This window comes from Ascaphus truei, chromosome 1 (genome assembly GCF_040206685.1).
Source record: "Ascaphus truei isolate aAscTru1 chromosome 1, aAscTru1.hap1, whole genome shotgun sequence".
Taxonomy (NCBI): Eukaryota; Metazoa; Chordata; class Amphibia; order Anura; family Ascaphidae; genus Ascaphus; species Ascaphus truei.
In genome coordinates, this window is record NC_134483.1 from 8,574,791 (window position 1) to 8,598,177 (window position 23,387).

The 23,387-nt window shown below is 50.7% G+C and overlaps 1 protein-coding gene across 1 annotated transcript in view; it reads right to left on the reverse strand.

Annotated features, from left to right (window-relative positions):
- Positions 1-9,280: 9,280 nt before the first annotated feature.
- Positions 9,281-23,387, reverse strand: part of LOC142468795 (protein huluwa-like) — a 30,088-nt gene continuing 15,981 nt past the window's right edge. Inside the window, exons 2-3 of the mRNA XM_075575362.1 lie at positions 11,668-11,860; positions 9,281-9,527 (exon numbers count right to left, since the gene is read on the reverse strand). Coding sequence (XP_075431477.1) covers positions 9,355-9,527; positions 11,668-11,860 — 366 coding nt within the window. The 3' untranslated portion in view covers positions 9,281-9,354. The remainder of the gene's footprint in view (positions 9,528-11,667; positions 11,861-23,387) is intronic.

Below are 23,387 nucleotides of genomic sequence, written 5' to 3' on the forward strand. Positions count from 1 at the left end.
CCTTGTCCTTCTTATGAATTATAGATATCGACGCCTGGAGCATCTGTTCCGAAAAGGGTTCCCCCCCAAAACTCCGTTAAATAACTTTAGCATGGGCGTTGCCAGAACCCCGACAAATTTTTTGTAGTATAAATTAGAGAACCAGTTGGGTCCTGGGTCCTTAGAGGGTTTTAGATTCTTAATGACCGCGGGCAGCTCCTCCAGAGTGAAATCAGTCTGAATTGCCTCGCGCTCCAATCTGTTCAGCCTGGGAAGGGATGCCTCCTTTAAGAAGGTCTGTAATAATTTGTTCGTTTTAGGGTTGTGTGTTACCTTCTCCCCATTATAGAGCTGTTCATAAAAAAGTCTAAACTCTTCCACTATACGTTTAGGATTGGAGGACATCTCCCCCGATTTAGTTTTGATGGCCTGTATGTTATAACTTGGTTGCCTATTCCTGATCCTGTTAGCTAGCATGGTATCCGGTTTGTTGGCTTTCTCAAAGAATTTCCTCTTGGTCCAACTCATGTCTCTCTCAGCCTGGGATGTGAGGAGGAGGTTAAGTTCTATCCTTACATCCTTCAACTCCTTAAGAATGTCCCCTCTACCTGATCGGCTATGTAGTATAGAGAGCTCATGTAACCTCTTATATAGCTGTGTCAATTTTATTTCCCTCTGTTTTTTCCGTCTTGCTGCTAGGCTAATCAGCGTTCCTCTCATCGTGGCCTTATGGGCCTCCCACAGTGTTATATGGGAATCCACTGTGCCTGTATTCGTAACAAAGAATTGCCTGATCTCATCTTTAACTGTCTGGGCTAATTCAGGGATCTTGATCAGGGACTCGTTTAGTTTCCAATTTGCCCACGGGCTGATTGGCCTAATTTGCGTGCATCGTAGCTCGATCGATGCATGGTCCGACCATGAGATGTCATGGATTAGAGTTTCGGTGATTTGTGGGACCATTCTGCTCGATACAAAAAAGTGATCCAGTCTACTATAACTGTCATGTGGGTGTGAGTAAAAGGTGTAAGTGCGCTCGCCTGGGTGTTGTTCCCGCCAGATGTCTACCAGGCATCCTCTTCGTAACCCTTCTATAAGAGCTGATGCCCCCATTTGTCTTGTTTTTTCCTTTCTCGGGGATCTATCTATTCGCGGGTCCAGGACCTTGTTAAAGTCTCCCGCTAATATTATATTGCCCACAGCCCATTGTTTGAGCTTAAGAAAAAATCCCTCAAAGAACTGAGGGTCGTGTTCACATGGGGCATATATACATGCCAGCGTGATTCTACATTGTTGTATATGGCCCACCAGTATTATATATCGGCCTCCTGGATCACGTTTTATCTTTTCCAGCTCAAACGGGACTCTGTTATGGAGTAAAATGGCAACTCCTTTTTTCTTTTCTTTGGCTGAGGCGAGATAAAACCTTCTAAAATTTTTGTCTATAAACCCTGGGTTTTTGTTAGAGCAATAAAGCGTCTCTTGAAGAAACAGAACATCAATTTTCCTACGCTTGAATTCTGCAAAGGCGATTCTGCGTTTTTGGGGGGAATTGAAACCCTTAACATTTTGTGACAGGAACCTTAGAGCCATGCTTGTGTGTGTAGTGAGTCTCTGTGGGTGCGGTGCTTTTGCCTCCTACCCGTGCCTTGGAATTTCTGTGACTGCCAGTAGCTGTGTTGTTGACCTCTTGTCGTCGGACGACCTCCTGTTGGGGTACCTGAGGAAGGAGTGGGAAAACACAGAAGGAGATGACAGGGAACATATAATCCCGTAACAAGTACAGGGGAAACCACCTTGGTCCTAGCTGACCTGTGGTTTGCTGCCTGGGAAATCCGCCAGTATTCTGGATACTCTTCTTTTTCTGTCCTAGATTTTGGGATGTGTACCAGATCACGGGTTCCCAGGTCTTTGACCGGGTTGCAGCTTAAGGCTGCAGTCCAGCCCCAGGGGCACATGCCAACGGGTGGGGATAAAGGCAATCACCAGCCCCCCCCCCCCCGCCGGCAGTGTTAACATTGTCTTATAATAACAATATTCCTTAATCATCTAAAGTTTAAACTCAACTGTATAATTAGTTAGCTAACTAGAGATTATCTCCTGATCTTAGCCTATGTAGCTGTCTGACTTTTCATGACTACTGTGTATTATCTATGCTATGATTCTCCTTAAAGTGTCCCCTCTGCTCCTCAGCCGGGGAATGCGCGCACCCCTATGCGGAGACCCCCCTCCCTGCTCGGCGTGTCTTTCATTCGCCTCCTTCGGTTTTCCGCATCAGGCGGCTTGTCCCTTCTTCCTGGTAGGCGCTGTCTCTGACGTCAGTTCCCCTGCGACGGGGCTCAGCGAAGGGCCGCCTCCTGACATCCGCCGGATCCAGTGCGCATAACCGCCTGCGCGCAGCTGAAGAAGGAGGTGTGTCTCGGGGGGTGGAGCTGCCCGGAGCTCCCAGCTTTCGCGCCCAAACTGCATCCGCCATTCTGAATTGGCGCTTCTTCCTCAGCTCGTCCCGTGGATCTTGCTGGGACGCCATTTTGGTAGGTAAATGGAGTCTCGCTTCCCTTAGTCTTTTTTTTTTTTTTTTTTTTTCCCTAGATTTTCTGTGTGTATCAGCAGGGACTTTACCGCTTGGGCCCGGACCCTCTGGGGGGGGGGGGGGCTAGGGGGTAACACCGGAGCCCGTAGTCGTCAGGCAGCTTATAGGTAGGGTGATAGTCTCTTTATTAGTGGAACAATCGGGGTGTTAACAGTAACGCCTAGTTCTGCAGAAACTAGAAAACAGCCAGGAGACACTTTTTTCAGCCAGGTCTTGAGGGTCTCGCTTTATCCTGCCGGTGGCCGGCTGGAGGGCCCACCTTCTCCCATTCTGCCTGCCTTGGGGGGCGTTCTACCGGTGGTTCGATCTGCAGTATGTACGGTATGTCCAGTCTTTTCAGGAACTCCTGGCCGTCCGATAGGTGTTTGAGGACATGAGACCGGCCGTGCTGCGTCACAATCAGGGCGAAGGGAAAGGCCCATCTATATTTTATGTTTTTGTCTCGTAAAATTCTAGTGACCGGTTGGAGGGCCTGGCGTCTGGATAGCGTGATCGGGGAAATGTCCTGATAAATGGCCATCTCTACTCCCTCGAATTTCACTGTAGGGGTGGCCCTGGTGATTTTGCAGATTTCTGCTTTTGTGGTGAAGTGGTGTAAATGTAGGATTACATCCCGGGGGGGATTGTTAGGCAATGGACGTGCCCTCAGTGCTCGGTGGCACCGGTCCATGACCAATTCTGCCTCTGTCTTTCCCGGCATGATGGAAGTCATCCACCTATTCAGCATTGCTTCAGGGTCTTGTATCTCTTCAGGGATCCCCCTCACCCTGAGGTTGTTTCTTCTGTCGCGGTTCTCGCTATCCTCGTGGCGTTCTTCCAATTCTGCCACTTTCCGTTCCAGCATGGTGACCCTGGAGTCTGTCTCTTTTTGGCCTCGTGTGGATTCCTCCATTTTTTCCTCGAGGTCGTTTGTGCGGTTTCCAATATTTAAAATGTCTTTCCGCAGGTGTTCCACCTCGCCTCTGAAAAAGGTTTTCAGATCGGAGAGAAGCTGCGCTATCTCCCGCTTCATGGCGCCTGTCGGGTCGTCCGTCCCTACCTCTATCTCCGGTGCGGAGTCAGAGTCTGATGCCGCCATGCTGTCCGTCTCCCTAGGCTTTTTAGCCCTCTACCATCCAAGTTGGCCTGGTCTAAGACCAGAAAGGTACGCTACGTGCACCAACGGATATACACAGTGGGTAGCGCTACTTCACACACTCTTTGGATGGGCCTGGCTCTGTGGACACCAGGGTGGTCAGGTGCCCAGGGCACCTCAGTACTTTGGGGTTCCACCAAGGTGGTGTTACGGTGTGGGCGTTGCATTGTCAGGCCTTGCATGACCTTGTGTTATATTGTGTGTGTACTGCTATATAGTAGTGTAGCCAGGACTGGTTTCTGGCTACGAGACTGGTCTTCTCCTGGAAGTAAGCCCTGGTAAGAGAAGGCTGCCAGGACTAATCATGGGTTTTCCCCACCCCCAGCAGCTTCAGTGAGTCAAAGGGGAGGCAGTACAACTAGGCCTGTGTGTCCAATCAGGGCTTCAGTCTTGCTTCCTGCTTTTCTTGTACTTAAGGGGCTGCACTACCAAATTTAGTTAGTGGTTTCTACCCCTGAGAGAGACAGATTCTCACCCAGAAGTGCGGATTGGCTGTGCACTTACTGCCTTTTCCCCTTGGGTAGTTAGGAGTGAGACCATAACCCAAGCTCTAATAGGGAGTCAGGGAAGAGCAAAGACTGCTGTGGGGGCCCTGTACCCGCAGTGGAGGTCCAGGGAACATCCTGCGGGTGAAGCCCCAAGAACTGCTGTAACCACTGTGTGAGCTGTGTATGCTGACCATCTGCAGTGTGTACAATAAAGTGTGTTCCTGTTACAATATACCTTCCTGCCTGAGACTGCAATCTATCAGGGGGAGGGGAAAGAAGTTATTGTCTCCACATCCCTGGGGCCTGCAGGAGATGGAGGCGCTGTCACCGTGAGTACGAATCAGTTACAGCCCCAGAAGCCTGTTCTGTTCTCTTCTCTTCCACAAACACCGCAGGAGTCTCAGATCAACTGTGAGCCAGCAGGTATGCACCACACCGTGTAACAATGCAATCTCCCAGAGAGTGGGGGAATATGTGTTACAGCGGTGTGGTTTGAGTTCAGTAAATACTCGTTATATACGCTGTGTGTGTAATTACTGACTGTATTGGTTCCTGTGAGGGGGTTATCCTGCTGCGCTAGGATCCCTCTCAGGTGGAGGCGCTGTAACCAGAGGAACGAGATAACCCCAGGTTCCCAGCAGCGGAGGCCTCCTGTAAGCCACACAGGTAGTCATCAGAACGCGTCGTTTCCTTAGACACGTGGAAAGGGGGCTACATAATTATTAATTATTATTTGGTGGTGTGCAACAAAGTGGATTTCCTTACAGTTAATACCTTAGTATTTTGTTTTGTTTCTGTCTGTACCCCAGTTCACGTATAGACCTCCCAATTATACACGTTGGTCCCTTAACGTTGATCATCGGTCTTCCCCACCCATCTTCTCAGGTGTCGGATTTCCGTTACAAAAAATGTGTTTAATCACCCAGATTCAACCACTTACAATGTGTGGTCCTTGGAGGGATTGACCCTTTTACCCAATGTAGCGACAACTTCATTTAGCGCCCGTGCACCGAGGAGAAGAGGGACTTCCTCACCTACCGCCTCCCACCCTACCGAGCAGGACTTCTTCCTCCAACATCTCCTCCCGTCCACAACTCTGCAGAAACCCTTTCACAGGGAAATAAAGGCGCCCGAGCCACAGTAAAAATCTGTTATCTTTAATAAATAAATATATAAACATCCAGTATATTTCAGATCACAAGGATTTTACCCGCTATGATTTTTTTTTCGACGCCCAGGGAGGAGCAAGCCAGCAATAAATAATCAGATACACGGCACAGCCGGCAATAAATAATCAGATACACGGCACAGCCGGCAATAAATAATCAGATACACGGCACAGCCGGCGCCGAGTTATACAACAACATGGAAATACATAGAACTGCACACCGGCGCTGTAATCAGACACAGTGCAATCATCCAGAAACAGGACATATAAAGGCAGAAATATTATTATACAAACTTTCTCTACAAGATTTCCCGTGTGCGCCGGAGAAATGGAAGGATAGAAATATGGCGGATCGGTGCCGCTCTGCCCCGGGGCATCATGGTCATTTTGAACCCCCTTTTCGGCAGCAGATTTAGGCGCCAACGTCCCCACCAGCAGCAACAGGGTTAAGTACGCCTCTGCCCATCACAGAATGAGAACATGGAACAGTAACACATATACGTGAAAGTGAGAGGCGTGGAACACGGAACAGAAACAAGTGAGAGGTGTGGAACACGGAACAGAAACACAAGTGAAGGTGAGAGGCGTGGAACACGGAACAGAAACACAAGTGAAGGTGAGAGGTGTGGAACACGGAACAGAAACACAAGTGAAGGTGAGAGGCGTGGAACACGGAACAGAAACACAAGTGAAGGTGAGAGGTGTGGAACACGGAACAGAAACACAAGTGAAGGTGAGAGGCGTGGAACACGGAACAGAAACACAAGTGAAGGTGAGAGGCGTGGAACACGGAACAGAAACACAAGTGAAGGTGAGAGGCGTGGAACACGGAACAGAAACACAAGTGAAGGTGAGAGGCGTGGAACACGGAACAGAAACACAAGTGAAGGTGAGAGGCGTGGAACACGGAACAGAAACACAAGTGAAGGTGAGAGGCGTGGAACACGGAACAGAAACACAAGTGAAGGTGAGAGGCGTGGAACACGGAACAGAAACACAAGTGAAGGTGAGAGGCGTGGAACACGGAACAGAAACACAAGTGAAGGTGAGAGGCGTGGAACACGGAATAGAAACACATACACGTGAAGGTGAGAGGCGTGGAACACGGAATAGAAACACATACAAGTGAAGGTGAGAGGCGTGGAACACGGAATAGAAACACATACACGTGAAGGTGAGAGGCGTGGAACACGGAATAGAAACACATACACGTGAAGGTGAGAGGCGTGGAACACGGAATAGAAACACATACACGTGAAGGTGAGAGGCGTGGAACACGGAATAGAAACACATACACGTGAAGATGAGAGGCGTGGAACACGGAATAGAAACACACATGTGAAGATGAGAGGCGTGGAACACGGAATAGAAACACACACGTGAAGGTGAGAGGCGTGGAACACGTGGCAGTGAACCTGCTATTTTATTATTAAGAAGTGACATACAGGAAGTGTGACTAGTGTTATAGTGAATAGTGCGAGGACATATTGTGACAAAGAAACTATTATATACAGTGATCCGTTTCCCCTATAGAAAAGGTTTCCTTTTAATAAAAAGATCCCATACAAACCGGTGAACACGTTATTCTGCAGAACTGCGAGAGAGAAACGCGCAAACTCGCCTCAGAAAAGGTGCAAGAGCAAAGTGTCAGGAGTGAGACACGAGCAGGGAGCAAAGTGTCAGGAGTGACACACGAGCGGGGAGCAAAGTGTCAGGAGTGAGACACGAGCGGGGAGCAAAGTGACAGGAGTGAGACACGAGCGGGGAGCAAAGTGACAGGAGTGAGACACGAGCGGGGAGCAAAGTGTCAGGAGTGAGACACGAGCGGGGAGCAAAGTGTCAGGAGTGAGACACGAGCGGGGAGCAAAGTGACAGGAGTGAGACACGAGCGGGGAGCAAAGTGACAGGAGGGAGACACGAGCGGGGAGCAAAGTGTCAGGAGTGAGACACGAGCGGGGAGCAAAGTGTCAGGAGTGAGACACGAGCAGGGAGCAAAGTGTCAGGAGTGAGACACGAGCGGGGAGCAAAGTGTCAGGAGTGAGACACGAGCAGGGAGCAAAGTGTCAGGAGTGAGACACGAGCAGGGAGCAAAGTGTCAGGAGTGAGACACGAGCGGGGAGCAAAGTGTCAGGAGGGAGACACGAGCGGGGAGCAAAGTGACAGAAGTGAGACATGAGCAGGGAGCAAAGTGTCAGGAGTGAGACACGAGCGGGGAGCAAAGTGACAGAAGTGAGACATGAGCAGGGAGCAAAGTGTCAGGAGGGAGACACGAGCGGGGAGCAAAGTGTCAGGAGTGAGACACGAGCAGGGAGCAAAGTGTCAGGAGTGAGACACGAGCGGGGAGCAAAGTGTCAGGAGGGAGACACGAGCGGGGAGCAAAGTGTCAGGAGTGAGACACGAGCAGGGAGCAAAGTGTCAGGAGTGAGACACGAGCAGGGAGCAAAGTGTCAGGAGTGACACACGAGCGGGGAGCAAAGTGACAGAAGTGAGACATGAGCAGGGAGCAAAGTGTCAGGAGGGAGACACGAGCGGGGAGCAAAGTGTCAGGAGTGAGACACGAGCGGAGAGCAAAGTGACAGGAGTGAGACACGAGCGGGGAGCAAAGTGTCAGGAGTGAGACACGAGCGGGGAGCAAAGTGTCAGGAGTGAGACACGAGCGGGGAGCAAAGTGACAGGAGTGAGACACGAGCGGGGAGCAAAGTGTCAGGAGTGACACACGAGCGGGGAGCAAAGTGACAGAAGTGAGACATGAGCAGGGAGCAAAGTGTCAGGAGTGACACACGAGCGGGGAGCAAAGTGTCAGGAGTGAGACACGAGCGGGGAGCAAAGTGTCAGGAGTGAGACACGAGCGGGGAGCAAAGTGACAGAAGTGAGACATGAGCAGGGAGCAAAGTGACAGGAGGGAGACACGAGCGGGGAGCAAAGTGTCAGGAGTGAGACACGAGCAGGGAGCAAAGTGTCAGGAGTGAGACACGAGCGGGGAGCAAAGTGTCAGGAGTGAGACACGAGCAGGGAGCAAAGTGTCAGGAGTGAGACACGAGCGGGGAGCAAAGTGACAGGAGTGAGACACGAGCAGGGAGCAAAGTGTCAGGAGTGAGACACGAGCGGGGAGCAAAGTGTCAGGAGTGAGACACGAGCAGGGAGCAAAGTGACAGGAGTGAGACACGAGCAGGGAGCAAAGTGTCAGGAGTGAGACACGAGCGGGGAGCAAAGTGACAGGAGTGAGACACGAGCGGGGAGCAAAGTGTCAGGAGTGAGACACGAGCGGGGAGCAAAGTGTCAGGAGTGAGACACGAGCGGGGAGCAAAGTGTCAGGAGTGAGACACGAGCGGGGAGCAAAGTGAGAGGTTCAGTGACTGATATATACAGCAATACGACGTGTTTAAGGCACATAATGTGCAAGGGAAATAAATAAATAAATACACACACACACACACACACACACACGATGCCAGTGGGACAAAGCATTACAAAAAAGATTGTCGTTAAACCTGCTCAAAGGGTTAAAAAGAGAAAGCCGGGCGCCGCCTGCGTCCGTTACATAGCAATATTGGGCCAGTGCAGATATTAAAAATGCAAAAATATATATATTTTGCCACAAAAAGAAAACATTTCCCCCCTAATAAATTATAAATAATACATTGCAGTAATTAGAATAAACATATATATATATATATATATATATATATATATATATACACACACACACATACATACATACATACAGATCTCTGTAAGAGAAGAAGGGGATGCTGCTGATGCTTGCATGGCGGGGGGGAGGGGGGGAGGCAGTATATAGTGAGGACAGGGGGTGGGAAAGGATGCTGCAGGTGGCAGGGTGTTGGAGGGAGGGTAGGATGAGGTGCTACTGGGGGGGGAGGTAGGGTGTTGAGGAAGGGTAGGGTGAGGATGCTACGGGTGCTGAGATAGTAAGTTTGATACAAGGGTGTCTGTGTGGTGAGAGAGTGAGAGGATGTCGCCGCCCTGCTGGTCAGACCCAGTACTGCTTGCTGCACAGCATGGGAGGGTGATGGTTCCATCTGGGGTCCCTGCGATGCCTGTTGCTGCGCATGTAGCAGGGGTCGTAGTAATCCCACTCCATCCCCAAGGCCCAGGACTGGGAGCAGGTGTCACTGTCGGACGATAAGATGTGCATGGAGATACCTACGAGAAGCCATGATAAAAACAGGGCCATGAAACCGACCAATCACACGCACAGGTGCCTCGCTCACAGAACTTTCAGAAATGGAGCACTCCGATTGGCTCAGGACACAATGGAACACTCTCCTGTCCCCCCCCCCCCCCTCCCTCCGTCACAGAATGTTCCATTCAGTCTCAAGACATGGGGGTGCTCAATATACACTGTAATGGCACAGGCATTTATCCCATGAGAGGGGTATGTAGCAAAGTCTTGTGGCTGCAAACATTGGATAAATAATTGCTTCCAGATACATATGTACAGCAAATAATACCAACACCAGTGAGAACATTCACACGTCTTAGCCAGGTCTGCAACCCTGCCCTTCCCCATTATCTTACACTGCAACCCTGCCCTTCCCCATTATCTCCCACTGCAGCCAGGGGTTCTGGGTAATGACATGCAAATGAGCACTTGCAGTGTGCCACTTTTGGCTTCTTATCCATTGTAACATGGACCCCTATAAGCGTACGCCTGCAGTATTACACAGATTCACATAGCCTGGGGTACACAAGTGCAGAGCCAGTAACCCTACCCACAGACAGCCTTCTCGACCATATATAAATCCCACTGAAAGCATCTGATGCAGCATTTTTGCCTCAATACCGTCCCACTTTTGCCTTGATAGAAATCAGAGGGGCTCAACTCCGGACCCCCACAGCCCCAACAGGACAGGTTTTAAGGATAGCTCAGCTTCAGCACAGGTGCCTCAGTCTTCAATCACCGATTGAGCCGTCTGTGCTGAACAGCGACCTGTGCCAAGCGTCACACGCCGGAGCCGGCCAGGCGCAAACGGCACCATTCTGACCGGCACTATCTGAGGACGTCGCCGCCGTGTTTCGGGAGCAGTTATAGGAGAGTCCGGGCAGTATTATGAGATATGTCACAATGTGAGCCTATAACTGCTGCAGTTTTCCGCTCTAACGGCTACCAGCTCTCAGGTAAACGCCCGATACACCCGCGCCAAATGCAAGAAGCGGATGAACACGCGCCGGCCGTTTGCTGCGGACGCGAAGGGACGGAGGGAAAGTCTTGCTCTGTGTTTTGCTTGGTACAGAGGTGAGGAAGAGGAGGGTCGCAGCAATGCTACGGTCTCGTGCAAAAAAACACATCAGCGTTTTGTTCCAACCAGGGACCTTCCTCATCGTGACCGAGGTCCGCGGCTGGACCGAAACGGGGATCTTTTTGAAGGAGGAGTGAGGGGGATATAGAGCGATGCTCTGCAGGTTTATAGCAGTGAGAGGGTTATATAGAGTGATGCCCTGCAGGTTTATAGCAGTGAGGGGGTTATATAGAGTGATGCTCTGCAGGTTTATAGCAGTGAGAGGGTTATATAGAGCGATGCTCTGCAGGTGTATTGCAGTGAGGGGGATATAGAGCGATGCTCTGCATGTTTATAGCAGTGAGAGGGTTATATAGAGTGATGCCCTGCAGTTGTATAGCAGTGAGGGGGATATAGAGCGATGCCCTGCAGGTTTATAGCAGTGAGAGGGATATAGAGTGATGCCCTGCAGGTGTATAGCAGTGAGGGGGATATAGAGCGATGCTCTGCAGGTTTATAGCAGTGAGAGGGAAGGACAGGTCGGTGCTACTCCAGAGTAAGCAGGAGCCACAGAGGTGTTAGTAATGAGAAGGTTCAATGCACTGCAGAATAACCGGGTTATATAGAGCGATGCTCTGCAGGGGTATAGCAGTGAGGGATATATAGAGCGATGCTCTGCAGGTGTATAGCAGTGAGGGATATATAGAGCGATGCTCTGCAGGTGTATAGCAGTGAGGGTTATATAGAGCGATGCCCTGCAGGTGTATAGCAGTGAGGGGGATATAGAGCGATGCTCTGCAGGTGTATAGCAGTGAGAGGGTTATATAGAGCGATGCCCTGCAGGTGTATAGCAGTGAGGGGGTTATAGAGCGATGCTCTGCAGGTGTATAGCAGTGAGGGAGATATAGAGCAATGCTCTGCAGGTGTATAGCAGTGAGGGGTTATAGAGCGATGCTCTGCAGGTGTATAGCAGTGAGGGGTTATATAGAGCGATGCTCTGCAGGTGTATAGCAGTGAGGGGGATATAGAGCGATGCTCTGCAGGTCTCTCCTGCTGGAACTGACCTGCACTGGCCCCGAAGTCACTGTCCAGGCCTGGGCCGGGCAGTGTGTGGCCGAGCTGTACGGACGTGTCTCCATGGGGTATGCAGCTGGCCTGGTCAAAGTGCATGGAGTCCAGAGTGGTGAAGAACACGGAGCCGCCCGGAGCCTTCCTCTGCGTGCTCGTCTTATGGGGAAACTTCACCTTGGGCGTCACCTGCCGAACGGGAGACAGCGATAAACAGCAGCAGTACTGACCGTCACCACTCACAAGGGGGGCAGTACATCAATACATACACACACACACACACACGTCTCAGAATGTGAGTCCGTGTGCGACGGAGTCAGAGTCTGTGGGCGACTGTTGCAGGGTACATGCAACTACACACGTGGGTTTCTTGACAAGGCTTATTTATTTAGCCTTAAAATATATACAGCACACAAAGCAAAAATAGCTTTTCATCAGCAAACAAAAGAAAAAATGGCTTTTCCTCAGCAAACAAAAGAAAATGGCTTTTTCTTCAGCAAACCAAACAAAACAGTTTCTCTTTTTAGCAGACCGTCTATAAATAAGGTAGCTACCCTTTTTCTATGCAGGGGACAGACAGTTCACAATTCAACTACTTTGCTAATCAGACCTTGTATCAGTAATCTCTTCAGCAGCTTACTCCTCTCTCCTGAACAGCCAGCTCCCATGTGTCTACACCCTGGGGTTTTAACACACCTTGATTAGGCAGCTGGGTTCCAACTAATTGTCCTGAGGTTCCAAGCTGAAGTTAACCTAGTCAGTGCTGCACTGCAGACAAGACATAGGTTTTCCAGGCATATAGCTGGTGGCTTTTATTTACCCTGTCCCATTCCTCCCCTGTTAGTGTGTGGCTGGGGCTACGCACGGCTGAAGCCCGACCATCCACCCCTTCTCTAGAAAAGAAGTCAGCATTTGCGTTCTCTTTTCCCGGCCTATGCTGAATCTCAAATGAGAAGGGTTGGAGGGCCAAATACCACCTAGTCAATCTAGCATTGGAATCCTTCATGCTATTTAACCACTTCAGTGGAGCATGATCCATCACCAAAGTAAAATGGACTCCTGACAGGTAATGCCTCAAAGCCTCGATTGCCCACTTTACTGCGAGGCACTCTTTCTCAATCACTGAGTAGTTTTTTTCCCCTTGGGAACAATTTCCTACTCAGGAAAAGGATCGGATGTTCAACTCCCTCAAACTGTTGTGACAACACTGCCCCTAGCCCTATCTCTGATGCATCTGTTTGCACTATAAAAGGGCTGTTGAAGTCTGGGCTTCTAAGGATGGGACCCTCTGATAGGCTCTCGGACAATCCCTTGACCACACCACTTGTGTAGGGGCACACTTTTTTGTGAGGTCCGTTAAAGGGGCTGCCACTTCCGAATAGTTGGGGATGAACCGCCGGTAGTACCCTGCTAAACCCAGCAGAGAGCGTACCTGAGTTTTTGTTTGGGGGGGTGGAACTTCTTTCAGGGCAACTACCTTGTCGGCTAGTGGCCTTACTTTTCCACCTCCCACTGCATACCCCAAGTATTTAGTTTCTGCCTTACCCAGGGCACATTTCTTAGGGGTGGCTGTGAGCCCTGCCTCTCAGAGATTTGAGGACCGCTTTCAGCCTATTTAGATGGGCCTGCCAGTGTTTACTATAAATGACAATGTCATCTAGGTAGGCTGCGGCATAATTCCTATGGGGCCTCAGTACCTTATCCATGAGTCTCTGAAATGTGGCTGGGGCTCCATGCAGTCCAAATGGCATTGTCACAAACTGGTATAAACCCATGGGAGTGGCAAAGGCTGTTTTGCATTTGGACTTTTCCTCTAAGGGTATTTGCCAGTATCCTTTTGTCAAGTCCAGTGTGGATATATATTCTGCGTTACAAGGGCGTCAATTAATTCGTCCACCCTTGGCATCGGATATGCGTCAAACTTGGATACCTCATTGACCTTTCGGAGGTCCACACAAAATCTTACCTTCCCATCGGGTTTATGGACCATAATTAGTGGACTACACCACTCACTGCATGATTCCTCAATCACTCCTAAGTGTAACATTTCTTGTACATCCTTCTCTACCAGAGCCCTACGACTTTCAGGCAACCTATAAGGACGGGAACGTACTTTTACCCCAGGTGCTGTCTCGATTGCATGGGAAATTAAGTTAGTTTGTCCTGGTAAGTCAGAAAAAACATCATGGAATTGTGTAATTATTGCTAACAAGTCCCTTTTTTGTTCAGAGGACAACTGTTTACCCATTGGGATTTTATCGTCACTCACGATGTTCTCCCGTGGAGGACCCAAGTCCGTTTCCTCCTCCACCGGGTGGATGAATAGAGACCGCTGCATCTTCCAGGGTTTCAGCAAGTTCACATGGTAAATATGTTTACCCTTCCTGGACTCTGGTTGAGCGATCTCATTATCCACATCACCGTACGGCGGAGTACTTCGAATGGGCCCTGCCATTTGGCAAGGAGTTTACTCTCGCAACTGGGTAACAATAACATCACCTGGTCTCCTGGGTGAAACACTCATGCGAGCATTCTGATTGTAATGTCTCTCCTGACTGTCCTGGGCTGATCTAAGATTCTCCCTGGCAAAATGGCCGACCACATCTAGGCGCTTCCTAAGGTCTAGTACATATTGCAGGGTATTCTTAGAAGGGGACTGCTGTTCCTCCCAGGACTCCTTTAGGAGGTCTAGGATACCCCGGGGTTGGCGGCCATAGAGCAATTCAAATGGAGAGAATCCCGTGGAGGCCTGGGGAACTTCCCGCACTGCAAACAGCAGAAAAGGGAGAAGTTCATCCCAGGCTCTCTTCTCTGAAACTACAAATTTCCTCAGCATCCCTTTTAGAGTTCGGTTAAATCTTTCCACCAATCCGTCAGTCTGTGGATGGTAGACCGATGTCCAAACAGACTTCACCTCTAGTAACTTTAAGACATCCTGCATCAGTTTAGCCATGAAATTTGTACCTTGGTCTGTCAACATAACCTGGGGAAGTCCAACCCGTGAGAACAGTTCCAACAACTTGTTGGCTACTTGCTTCGCCGTTGCTGTTCTCAGGGGGAACGCCTCAGGATACCTTGATGCATAGTCAACTATTATAAGGATAAACCTGTGTCCTTTCGCAGAAGGTTCTAGAGGTCCTACCAAGTCTACCCCAATCCTCTCAAAAGGGAACTGACACCAAGTTTAGAGGAACCAAAGGGGCTGGTTTTTGTCCTTTTGGACTAGTTAGCTGGCACTCCGGACATGCTGCACATAGCTTAGAAATATCACTATGCATCCCTGGCCAATAGAATCGGGATGAAATACGGTCCAATGTTTTATCCCTTCCCAGGTGACCACCCCAAGGGACAGTATGGGCTAGAGTGAACACAGATTTAACAAACGCCTTGGGAACCAATATCTGACTGGTGACCTCCCCTGTTTGTGTCTGCCTATTCACCCTATATAGGATATCCTTTGATAGCTCAAAATGGGGGAATACTATCACCCCCTGTGTATCTAAAATCTGTTCATCAATTTTCACCACCTTGTCATACTGTCTAGCAAGGACTGGGTCTTCCCTTTGCTTCCGGCAAAAGTTAGGGAGGTACAGGTCTGGTAAATCTCCAGGGCCCATATCCCCCTCCCTTGGTCCATCCCCAGCCATCACTTGTGACCTGCGACTACTAGAATGGTCACCTTGAGACAACGATTTCTGCAACCAGTCCTGTTTGTCCAAGCGTCTTTGCTTCCGAGTCTGAGCCAAGGAGCGACTCCTACTTCGAGGTAAGCCTCCTGACCTTTTTTTACCAGTAGCCGGATTTTGGCCGTCGGATAGCGTTTTACATCGCCGTGTATACATTCTATGCTCCATGGGGAGTCAAAAGAACACACGTTGGGCGGTAACAGTTCCTGGAGGACCAGAGTTTTCCCATAGCCCGAATCTACAAGGGCCTGGACAGTTTTCACCCCAATCAGGGCTGGAAGTAGCCAGGGCTTGTAATTTTCCCCAGTAAAAGCCGAGGTGACGGTTCTGCTGAATGAGCAATCCATCTGTGGACAGTTCACATACCGGTGGCCTTGTTCTCCGCAGGCAGAACATGGAGAGGGTTCCCTCGCAGGAGGGGGCTGTGGATAGCGCTCCGCTGGACCGGTTACTGGAGACCAGGCATCTGGTGGGTCCTGTGGGCGACGTCCTCGGAAGTTCCTCTCATTTTGCAATGAGCCGACATCCGGAAGGAGATGAGGGTCTCGGCGGGGACCAGCATTTGGACTCCGTCCTTGCTGGAATGACTGCTCCTTTCGTGGCACTTGGTGGTTGCGCATGGAGGGGCCGTAGTTTCCCCGTTGTTCCGATCTCCCTCTTTGGGTGTCCGCAAGTGCTGGTGAAGTTGGATCCGTCGGGCCCAGGACACTCGCCTGATCCTCAGCCCCAAGGAAGTTCTCAACGGGTCGGACTGCCAAAGCTAGGGTTTCAGCAGCATGGCGTTTTACCCACGAGCGTGCGGAAGGGGGTATTATCTGTAGGAATTGTTCCGACACCACTTGCTCAAGAATTGCCTCCTTAGTGCGCTCCTCGGGTTGTATCCAGCGCGTACACAAGTCCAATAATCGCTGAGCGAGGACCCGGGGTCTCATCTTAGCGGTGTACTTCAGGTTTCGGAACTGCTGCCGGTAGGTCTCTGGGGTCAGACCTAAGCAATCCAGTATGGCGGCTTTTACTTGGCGGTAGTCCATTGCCTGATCTGCTGGGAGACCCTGATATGAGGAGCGGGGCCAAAGCAGTTGCCCAGCAATCTGTAGCCCAGCCCCGAGCTTCGGCGACTCTTTCAAATGTCAGTAAAAAAGCCTCTGGATCCTCGTTCGGAGTTATTTTCCTCAGGAGTATCGGGGGTCTGCTTGCCAGTTATGCACTGGCAGACCCTTGGAATTGGGTCAGCAGCTTGGCAATCCGCTCATCCTGTGCTGCTTGTAATCTTTCATCTCTCTCCGCTTGCAGCCGGGCCTGCTCCTGCATTAACTGTCCCCGCTGTCTGGTTTGCTCGCACAGAAAGTCTTTCAAAAGTTCTTCCATTCGTGTGTGTGTGTGTGTGTGTGTGTGTGTGTGTGTGTGTGTGTGTCCCTTTAACTGCAGGAGCCTTTTGAAAAAATCCTTCCCACTTCTTGACACCATATGTTGCAGGGTACATGCAACTACACACGTGGGTTTCTTGACAAGGCTTATTTATTTAGCCTTAAAAGATATACAGCACACAAAACAAAAATAGCTTTTCATCAGCAAAAAGAAAAAATGGCTTTTCATCAGCAAACAAAAGAAAATGGCTTTTTCTTCAGCAAACCAAACAAAACAGTTTCTCTTTTTAGCAGACAGTCTATAAATAAGGTAGCTACCCTTTTTCTATGCAGGGGACAGACAGTTCACAATTCAACTACTTTGCTAATCAGACCTTGTATCAGTAATCTCTTCAGCAGCTTACTCCTCTCTCCTGAACAGCCAGCTCCCACGTGTCTACAGCCTGGGGTTTTAACACACATTGATTAGGCAGCTGGGTTCCAACTAATTGTCCTGAGGTTCCCAGCTGAAGTTAACCTAGTCAGTGCTGCACTGCAGACTAGACATAGGTTTTCCAGGCATATAGCTGGTGGCTTTTATTTACCCTGTCACAGCAACATACACAAATAACGGGAAGAAGTGTGTAGCCAGGTCCCCTTGTCCCGCGACCCCCCCCCCCCTCCTCTTACCTCCGCTGCCGTGACAGACCCGCCGGCACTTCTGGAGGGTGGGGGCTAGTGCAGGGAGCGCTTTCGGCGTCTGAGTCCCCGGCGGCTCCCGAGCAGGGCGTCGCCATCTTCTATGTAGTTGCGCATGCGCAACGGGTCGGAGTAGCCGGCGGTCACTACAGAGATTGGCGCATGCGCAAAGGAAGGCGCACGAGGCCCCCGCAGGGAGAATAGCTCCCAAGACCAGTCAGCCCCCAGGGTGCACAGGGGCAGAGCCACATGACCCCAGGGAGCCAATAGGGTTACAGATCTCCATGCACAAGGGAGAATTGATACATTTGGCGGGCTTGCAGCACGTTTTGGCAGTTGGTGACCGGAGCAGTTAGGGGAAGGAGGTAGGGTGCAGGAGTCAGTGACTCCCTGCACTAGGCCAGCAGTCCCCTAGGTCCCAGATAGCCCTGAGTCACAATAGCTGAGTGTTGTAGGGACAGGCCCCAGATTAGGGACCCTGCCCCTTATCAGTATCCAGTGGAAGTTAGGGACACAGCAGACGCTACGTTTCCATTCTGAGGTTTGGACTCAGACCTCCGCTGCGGCTGCAGCAGACATCCGGGTGGGATCGCCCTGGGTGATGGTTCCGGTGTCTTCTCTCATCGGATCCTTTGTGAAGCCAGTTGCAGGCCCGAGCACTGGAGTGCTCGGCAGGTAATCCGTAACAACAAGTGCACCAACGATCCTATTAGCTTTAATAGTGACTTCGCAGTCACACATAGCCTTTCTCTGTAGAGTGCGGGACATTGTGTGGGGTTACTGGACACGGGGTGGGATCACCCGGTGATAGGGGGCTAGCATCCTGCGAGACGCAGTAGTCAGTGTCTCCTCTAGGGAGGGACACCTGTTGATATTATATGCAAGTACTTTCCATGCTCGCAAGTAAAGTCATTGGTTGTATTACATGCTGTGTGATATATATATATATATATATATATATTCCTGCGAGGATCACTCCCCCTCGGGTGGGAGCCATCGCAGGTGGAGGCGCTGCACCGAGTACAGGGTTACTCCTAATATAATTGCCCCAGGTTCCCCGTGGCGGAAGCTCAGCCCTCCTGTGAGCCAAGCAGGTAAAGCACCACACCAGGTAACAGTAGGTTCTCCGCACTCACACTATATCTGCGATTGGGTGGGGTGGAATACCCGTTACAAGTGCTTCAGACATAAAAGGGACATTTAGGAAAAGGAGTCCCTGCCCCGAAGAGCTTACAATCTAACTGATAGCGAGTGAGTGTATGTGCGAGTGTGAGTGCATATACGAGAGTAGTAATAGTTGTGAAGGAAGCACACGGGAATCAGAACGGTATGAACCTTCCTCTGTTGTAATCCATACGCGGAGCAGGTACACACGGAAATCAACCCTCGTCACCCGAAATGCCACATTACGTGTGTACCTGCTCCGCTTATGGATTACAACAGAGGAAGGTTCATACCGTTCTGATTCCCGTGTGCTTCCTTCACAACTATTACTACTTGTAGATGTAGCCAGATGTTGGTAGATTTCCTAAATAAAGCCGATGGTCTAGCGGAAGACGAGGGTGAACTCGGGGCCAAGTATTATGTCCTCTGCCAGAAGGAAGGAGAGGAGCTGTCGGCTTCATTCATCGCATGCAATTGGTGCTGGGGTCGCTACTCCCTCGCGAGCTTATCTCCGCCCCCAACATCGATGAAGCCCGACGTAAACCGTTCCTGCGTGGGTCGAGCTCAAACGCAAACACTATAGCCAATATGATCCGAATATTGAGCCAAGGGAAGGTGCACGAGGTCCCCAGTCTTTCACGGCTCCAAAAAACCCCGCAAGAAAGAGCTAAAAGGGGCGACGGCTCCAAAAGTCAAGGAGACCGAAAGTGCCAAGGACATTCCCCCTTCAACGGCACCGGTTCCTGTACCCCGAGTGCCTAGGAGATCGGTTTCCTATCTGAACCGCGATGCCCACCGTGAAAATCGCGGTTTCAGCTGTGGCCAATGTGGTCACTACGCTAAAGACTGTTCCAAGTCCAGGACATCTCATAACCATGACCTGCAAAGCAAAGTTGACAGAACCACCCTCCCAGTCGTAGGAGAGCGCCCCCGCTCCCTGCCCTGAGGAAGCCCCTCCGCCAGACAGCTACAGTCGGAGTAAGAGTTCTCATGGAAGGTATCTATTCTTCGGCCTTGCTGGATACTGGGTCCCAGGTGACTTATCTATCAACCCTTAATCTGCCCTTACAGTCAGCGGAGAAGATGAAGCTATTGGGTTTCAGCAATGAGGATTACCCCATCGACGGAGTGGTGAAAGTACGGTTAGATATACCGCAGCTGAACACTGGTAAATCTCATATTATGGAAGTAGAAACTCTGATATGTCCCGAGCTTCGAGAATATCCGAACTCCCCACTCATCCTGGGGACGAACGTCAAAGTGGGCATACCTTCAGGAAGCTGGAGAACTACCCCTGTCCTCCTTACTGATCCATCCGGTGCTCAAAGAAGAGTGCTACAGGGTCGCGAAGCTAGAGGAGTATGGTGAAAGTTTCAATCTAGAAGGGTTGATCGAGGTTCCACCAGGGGGAGTAAGACACCTGGCCACAATGATCTGCTATCGGGGATGCGGCAAAGCCAATCTTTGGTTCTCTCTAGAGACCACACTAGAACAAGACCTCCATAGAGAATACAAGATGGTCCCGGAAATAAGAGAATGGAGGTCCTCCATCCCGAAGATGATTACAGTGACCGTCCAGAACATCTCCCCTCACACTGTGTCATTCAACAAAAGTCAGAGACTGGGTCAGATATACCCGGTCATGACCGTAGAGACTACGGCGCATGTAAACGCCGCTACTGTGCTAGGAAAGCCTAACAAATTCCAGTTTGATTTCGGGGAATCGACCCTGTCAGAAGACTGGAAGAGACGGCTGAGTGCTAAGCTGGAGGAATGCCGGAAAGTGTTCTTCACTAGCGAGATGATGTGGGGTGTAGCCAGAACGCCCAGCACACGATCCGGATGAACGATGCCATGCCCTTCCGGAAGCGGTATTGACGTATCTCCCCCAGAGATGTGGAGGATGTGAGAGATGTCTTGAAGGAGATGGAGACAGCGGGCATAGTGACCAAGTCACGTAGCCCCTACGCCTCGCCGATTGTAGTGGTGAGCAAGAAAAATGGGTCCATCCTCCTGTGTGTAGACTACCGGACCCTGAACCGGCATACCATCCCCGATCAGTACACTCTACCACGGATCGAAGAGATTCTTAATGCGCTGACAGGAAGCCAGTGGTTCAGCGTGCTGGACCTGAGGTCTGGGTACTACCAGGTACCCATGGGCTCCGAAGACCAGGAGAAGACGGTGTTAGTCTGCCCCCTTGGCTTCTATCAATTTACCCGAATGCCCTAAGGCATTTGCGGTGCTCCAGCAACATTCCAGCGGCTGATGAAAAAGACCATTGGGAATATGAACCATGTGAGTGCCTCGTCTATCTCGATGACATCATAGTGTTCAGACGAACCCTCGAAGAACGATTCTTGAAGGTGTTAGATAGGCTGGGAAAGGAAAGCCTAAAGTTGTCCCTGGACAAGTGCCGGTTCTGCCGGACATCCATCACCTACGTGGGTCACATCGTGTCTGCCAACTGAGTGGCTACCGACCCCACCAAGAATGAAGCTGTGGTGAACTGGCCGAGACCAGAATATATGGTGGAGCTACGCTCCTTTCTGGGGTTCTGTGGGTATTAATTGCCGGTTTGTAGAAGGATACTCTAGCCAGGACAAGGCACTCAACAACCTATTAAAAATCTGCCCTGAGGAACCTCGGCAGAAGGCCGTTTCTCCGCGAGCACCCTTCCGTAAAAGTGGATGTCTGCATGCGAAAAGGCCTTCAAAGGACTCAAGAAAAGCCTGATGGATGCCCCGGTCCTGGCCTACACCGATTCGGAAAAACCATATGTCCTGCATGTGGATGCCAGTCTCAACGGACTGTGAGCCGTCCTGCATCAAAAAAATCTGGCTGGCCTTCTCCCAGTGGCGTATGTGAGCTGAAGTTTGACGCCAAGTGAATAGAACTATCCCGTTCATGAGCTGGAGTTCTTGGCCCTCAAGTGAGCAGTAGTGGAGAAGCTCCACGATTATCTATACAGCTTTCCCTTCGAAGTACGCACGGACAACAATCCGCTGACGTATATCCCCACGTCCGCCAAGCTGGATGCCACGGCCACCAAAGGCTAGCAGCGCTGTTAAATTATCAGTTCACCATCAAATATAAGCCAGGGCCTCTAAACGTCAGTTCCGATGCTCTCTCCTGGAGACTGGGGCTGAGTACTACCAAAGACGACGATCTGTGGGAAGAAATTCCTGGCCCTGAAATGCGGCCCATGTGCTCCACAGCTGCAGTAGTGGAGGATAAGATTGCGTTCTGAGTGGAAGGTAGCAGATTCCCTGGGATGCCAGCCCATGGCACTCCCTGCTGCGTACTGCCACCCAGAAGGCTTGGTCGGTTACTCCAGATTATATCATCACTTGGAAAGAACTAGTGCTATATCAGATGAGGGATCCGGTGGCCAAGGGTATATGTCAGGCCATCCAATGAAACAGCCTCTCCTTGATGAAGCGGGCCCCTACTGACGCTGTGCCAGTCATTATCAGAGAGTGGGACAGCTGCCACATAGATCAGGGGCTTCTCTACAGGATTGTCCAGTACCATAACCACCGTGACCGAAGATAATTAGTGCTGCCCCGATGTCTGGAGGTCCAAGTTCTAGGATCACTACATGATGAGCATGGGCACCTGGGCGTAGACAAGACCTTCGGCCTAGTGAGATCGGTTCTTCTGGCCCAAAATGCGGGAGTCAGTAGAGCGGTATTGTGGGAGGTGTCTGTGGTGCGTTCAGTGGAAGACATTGCCCACCCGTGCAGCCCAATGGACCACCTAAAAAGCTCCTCCCCCTAGATCAGGTCTGCATGGACTTTTTGTGCATCAAGCCCGATTCAAGAGGCATCGGGAATGTGCTGGTGGTAACTGACCACTATTCGCGGTACACCCAAGCGTTCCCTACTAAAGATCAGAAGGCGACAACGGTGGCTAAAGTGCTGTGGGAGAAATACTTCATCCACTACGGCCTTGTGAATCGGATGCACTCTCACCAAGACAGAGACTTCGAAAGTAAGCTCATCAAGGAGATACTTAAGTTGCTTAATATCAAGAAGTCTAGAACCACTCCGTACCATCCCGAGGGAGACAATCTGCCAGAGAGGTTCAATCGAACACTGCTCAACATGCTAGGCACCCCAAGAGGCTCGCAAAGGACTGAGACGAGCAAGCACGTGGAAGCGCTGGTGCATGCATACAATTGTACCCGACATGAATCCACGGGGTACACTCCGTACTTTATGACGTTCGGGCGAGAAGCACGGCTGCCGGTGGACATCCGTCTTCGGGTATCTACCAATGGAGAACCCAAATCAGCGCATTTCAAAGACATCCAGCGACTTCAAGCCAGCCTGCAACGTGCGCACCAATTAGCTGAAAAGGCCACGGCTCATCTGAACGCCAACAATAAGCGACAGTATGGCCACAAGGTCCGATATTGGGAAATACGGCCCGGGGATGCCGTTCTCCTAGCTGCCTGTAATACCTGGGAGGTAAGTGCGCAGTATAGAGACGCACAGAGCCGCCTGTAATACCTGGGAGGTAAATGCACAGTATAGAGACGCACAGAGCCGTCTGTAATACCTGGGAGGTAAGTGCACAGTATAGAGACGCACAGAGCCGCCTGTAATACCTGGGAGGTAAGTGCGCAGTATAGAGACGCACAGAGCCGCCTGTAATACCTGGGAGGTAAGTGCACAGTATAGAGACGCACAGAGCCGCCTGTAATACCTGGGAGGTAAGTGCGCAGTATAGAGAGGCACAGATCCGCCTGTAATACCTGGGAGGTAAGTGCGCAGTATAGAGACGCACAGAGCCGCCTGTAATACCTGGGAGGTAAGT